Below are 4,829 nucleotides of genomic sequence, written 5' to 3' on the forward strand. Positions count from 1 at the left end.
CCAGAATCATGCACAAAACATAGGTGCTGTTGCCACATAAAAAGCACTGGTGCTGGTGTCACATAGAAGGCACAAGTTCCAGAATCATGCACAAAACATAGGTGCTGTTGCCACATAAAAAGCACTGGTGCTGGTGTCACATAGAAGGCACAAGTACCAGAATCATGCACAAAACATAGGTGCTGTTGCCACATAAAAAGCACTGGTGCTGGTGTCACATAGAAGGCACAAGTACCAGAATCATGTACAAAACATAGGTGCTGTTGCCACATATAAAGCAGTGGTGCCACACTTAAGGTACTAGCGCTGTTACCACATAAGCTCCAGTGATGGTACCATGGAAAAAGCACAGATGCTGCTGCCAGGAAAAATGTGCTAGTGCAGGTGCCATGTAAAGTGCCCTGGTGCTGGGGCCGTGTAAAGCCACTGGTACTGGTGTGATGTAAAATGCACTGGTGATAGTATCACACAAAAGAAAGTGCCAGTGATGGTGTCATGTAAAATTCTCTGGTGGTGGTCTCTCATAAAAACCATGGGTGGGGATACCAGCTAAAAAGCACTGGTGATGGTTGCAAGTAAAAACCTTTACTGATGGGGTCACATAAAATGAACTGGTGAGGCTGTCACACAATAAGCGCTGGTATTGGTGTCACATGATCAACACTGGTGCTAATGTGATGTAAACAACACCCAGTGTTCTCTATAAATTAGTTGGCGATAGGAAATGCTTCCTGTGGTAGATAACATGCCAAAACAGATAATGGAACCTTGTGTGGACCATGGATTTGCCAGCTCCTGTCAAACGATCCACCCATGCCTGCATTGGAAAATGGACATTAAATGATGAGGTATAATTATTTCTTTATTGCCCACAAAGGGCTAAACATAGAGGGGACAGACAAAGGGATTAAGTGGATTACATCGTCTGCAGTACATAACTGGTACTTATTTAATCGACTCTGAAAGGATGAAAGGCAAAGTCGACCTTGGTGGAATTTGAACTCAGAATATAACGGCAGACGAAATACCGTGAATACACCATTTCGAGTGTGGCCGTTGATCGTTACCAACGTCGCCTTCCTGGCACTTGTGCCAGTGGCACGTGAAAAGACATTCAAGCGAGATCGTTGCCAGTGCCCCTGGACTGGCTCCTGTGCAGGTGGCACGTAAAATACACCATTTCGAGCGTGGCCGTTGCCAGTACCGCCTGGCTGACCCTCGTGCCGGTGGCACGTAAAAGCACCCACTACACTCTCGGAGTGGTTGGCGTTAAGAAGGGCATCCAGCCGTAGCAACTCTACCAAATTGGATTGGAGCCTGGTGCAGCCATCAGGTTTCACCAGTCCTCAGTCAAATCGTCCAACCCATGCTAGCATGGAAAGCGGACGTTAAATGACGACGATGATGATGATGATGATGATGGTGGAACCCCACCAATTGGTATAGTCCCACTCTTGCATTTCAAACAATTTAGGCTGAAGTAGTGGTTTTCAGTGTCCATTTCAGTTGCTCATTTTTTTCTTCGGGGAAAAATAACCCCAAGGTATTTTCCCTGAAGCAAGCTCACTGAACAAGACTTGGTATGGAAACCTTAACCCTTCCATTCTTGCTACACGTCCTACCCACCGAAGGCAGAGTTTCCTGATGAGCGATTCCATGCTTTGACTGTTGGCTCTTTCTAGGACTTTCTTGTCGGTCCCATGGTATTACCATTTGATATTCAAGACGGAACAATTCTTTCGAGTCCTTGATTCAAACACTGGAATCTGAAAGACTCTGCCATCGTACAAGATGAAGAAATGTTAACGTATTGACAATATTTGGAACCTGCAATGACTTTTATTATACAAAGCATTTAATCATGTATCTTTTATTTGTTTCAGTCACTACACTGCGACCATGCTGGAGCACTACTTTCAAGAAATTTTAGTCAAATGTATTGACCCTAGGACTTACTTATCTTAAACCCTGGTATGTATTTTATTGGTGTCTCGTCAAACCGCTCAGTTACAGGGATGTAATCACAGCAACACCAATTGTCAAGTGGTGGCTGGGTGATAAACACACAGCGGCATATGTATGTCTTCTTTTATATATGCCTACCAACTCCACTCGCAAGGCTTTGGTCGAACCGAGACTATTCTTGAAGGCACCTGCTCGAGGTGCCACACATTGGAACTGAACTTGGAACCATGTGGTCCAACAGCTGTTTTGAAGAAAATGATTCCCCACAGATATCACAATATGGCTTATCTTCATGAACGCATTTGTGTTTTTCAAGTGACCGGTTTCCGAAAATGATTTACCACAGATATTACAATAATATGATCTTTCTTCAGTATCAATACGTTTGTGATTAGTCAACTGACTATTTTGAGAGAATGATTTACCACAGATAATACAATGATATCACAATATCACACACATATCACAATGATAGGGCTTCTCTCTTGTATACTCTTTACTCTTTTACTTGTTTCAGTCATTTGACTGCGGCCATGCTGGAGCACCGCCTTTAGTCGAGCAGATCGACCCCAGGACTTATTCTTTGGAAGCCTAGTACTTATTCTATCGGTCTCTTTTTGCCAAATCGCTAAGTTACGGGGACGTAAACACACCAGCATCGGTTGTCAAGCGATGTTGGGGGGACAAACACAGACACACATACCCACACATACACATATATATATATATATACATATATGTGACGGGCTTCTTTCAGTTTCCGTCGACCAAATCCACTCACAAGGCTTTGGTTGGCCCGAGGCTATAGTAGAAGACGCTTGCCCAAGGTGCCACGCAATGGGACTGAACCCAGAACCATGTGGTTGGTAAGCAAGCTACTTACCACACAACCACTCCTGCGCCTATGGATACGTTTGTGACTAGTTAAGGTCCTATTTACAGAAAATGGGTTTTTCTCCAGTATGAATACGTTTGTGAGTAGTCAAGAGACTGTTACATGAGAATGATTTACCACAGATATTACAATGATGCCGCTTTCTCCTGCATGAATGCCCTGGTGTCTAGTTAAGCCATAAATTTGAGAGAATCATTTACCATAAATATCGCAAATGATGTGGTTGCTCTCTTGTATTCTTTCATTCTTGTACTGGTTTCAGTTATTTGACTGTGGCCATGCTGGAGCACCACCTTTTGTTGAACAAATTGACCCCAGGGCTCATTCTTTGTAAGCCTGGTACTTATTCTATCAGTCTCTTTTGCCAAACTACTAGGTTACAGGGATGTAAACACATCAACATTGGCTGTCAAGTGATGATGTGGGGACCAACATAGACACATACACACACACACATATATATATATACACATACATCACCGGCTTCTTTCAGTTTCCTTCTACCAAATCCACCCACAAGGCTTTGGTCAGCCCAAGAATATAATAGCAGACACTTTCCCAAGGTGCCATTCTGTGGGACTGAACCTGGAACTATGTGGTTGGGAAGCAAGCTTCTTACCATGCAGCCACTTGCCACAGATATCACAGGTATATAGTTTCTCTCCAGTATGAATACGCTTATGTATAGTTATGCTAGCTGTGTAAGAGAAAGATTCACCACAGTTGTTGCACTGATATGGCTTGTCACTGGTATGAACTTGCTCATGTATAGTTTACTCACGTCTACAGAAAGATTTACTACAGATATCACAATGATATGGCTTCTGTCTTAAATGAATACGTTTGTGACTAGTTAAATTGCTGTTGGCAGGAAATGATTTAATACAAATATCGCAAAGATATGGCTTCTCATCTGATGAATATGTTTGTGTCTAGTCAAGTGACTATTTTTAGTGAATGATTTACCACCGATAATCACAGCAATATGGGTTTTTTTCCCCAGTATGAATACGTTTGTGACTAGTCAAGTGACTATTACAAGAGAATAATTTTCCACAGATATTACGATGAGATGGCTTCTTTCCTGTATGGGTACATTTGTGTTTAGTCAAGTCTCCACTTTGGGAGAATGTCTTACCTCAGATATTACAATGATATGGCTTCTCCCTGTAGGAATACATTTGTGTGATTTCAAGTTACTGGATTCAGAGAATGATTTTCCACAGATATCATTATGATATAGCTTCTCTCCTGTGTGTGTACGTTTGTGTATAGTTAAATTACTACTTTGAGAGAGCAATTTGCCACAGATATTACAGTGATATGGCTTCTCCCCTATATGAAGGTGTTTTTTGGTTTAGTTAAGTTATTCATTATGGGAAAATGTGAGAGTTATCACTGCAATATCTGTGGTAAACATTCTCTGAAAAAGAGTCACTTATGTAAACGTGTGAGTGTTCACATACAAGTGTAACTATACGAATATCAAAATTTATTACAACACGACAACAATTATGAATAATTTGTCTGCTAAAAGACAAGGATCTTTCCCTCTTCAAATTTGACATTATCAACTTCAATTTCATCGTTGTCAACATCAAATTCAACAATGTCAACTTGAATATCATCTACATATGGAAGCGTATGAACACAGTGATGACTTTGGTTTCTGGAGAGGATTGTTCTGGATTTTTGAAGAAATCGTTAGAAGAGAGCAAAGAAATGGAAGTAATGAATAAATGGTTAAACTGATATTGATAGTGTCTATGTTGTATTTTCATTATCATCATAGTCATCCTTTAGCGATATTTTCCATGCAGCTGAGTGGGACAATGTGACATGTGCTGCACTAGATTCCAGTCGGATTTCAGCTGTATTTCTTCCTAAGGATAACCAGTTTACAGTGTGAGCTGGCTACTTCATGCATATGTATATATATGTATATATATATATATATATATATATATAT

General features: G+C 41.0%; 1 protein-coding gene across 1 annotated transcript in view; it reads left to right on the forward strand.

Moving 5' to 3' along the window:
* Positions 1 to 4,612, forward strand: part of LOC106878973 (zinc finger protein 239) — a 6,901-nt gene extending 2,289 nt beyond the window's left edge. The window contains exon 2 of the mRNA XM_052978289.1: positions 1,884 to 4,612. Within this exon, the coding sequence (XP_052834249.1) occupies positions 1,884 to 1,930 (47 nt within the window). The 3' untranslated portion in view covers positions 1,931 to 4,612. The remainder of the gene's footprint in view (positions 1 to 1,883) is intronic.
* Positions 4,613 to 4,829: the final 217 nt, after the last annotated feature.

Source organism: Octopus bimaculoides, unplaced genomic scaffold, assembly GCF_001194135.2.
Source record: "Octopus bimaculoides isolate UCB-OBI-ISO-001 unplaced genomic scaffold, ASM119413v2 Scaffold_92032, whole genome shotgun sequence".
In the NCBI taxonomy this organism is placed as follows: domain Eukaryota; kingdom Metazoa; phylum Mollusca; class Cephalopoda; order Octopoda; family Octopodidae; genus Octopus; species Octopus bimaculoides.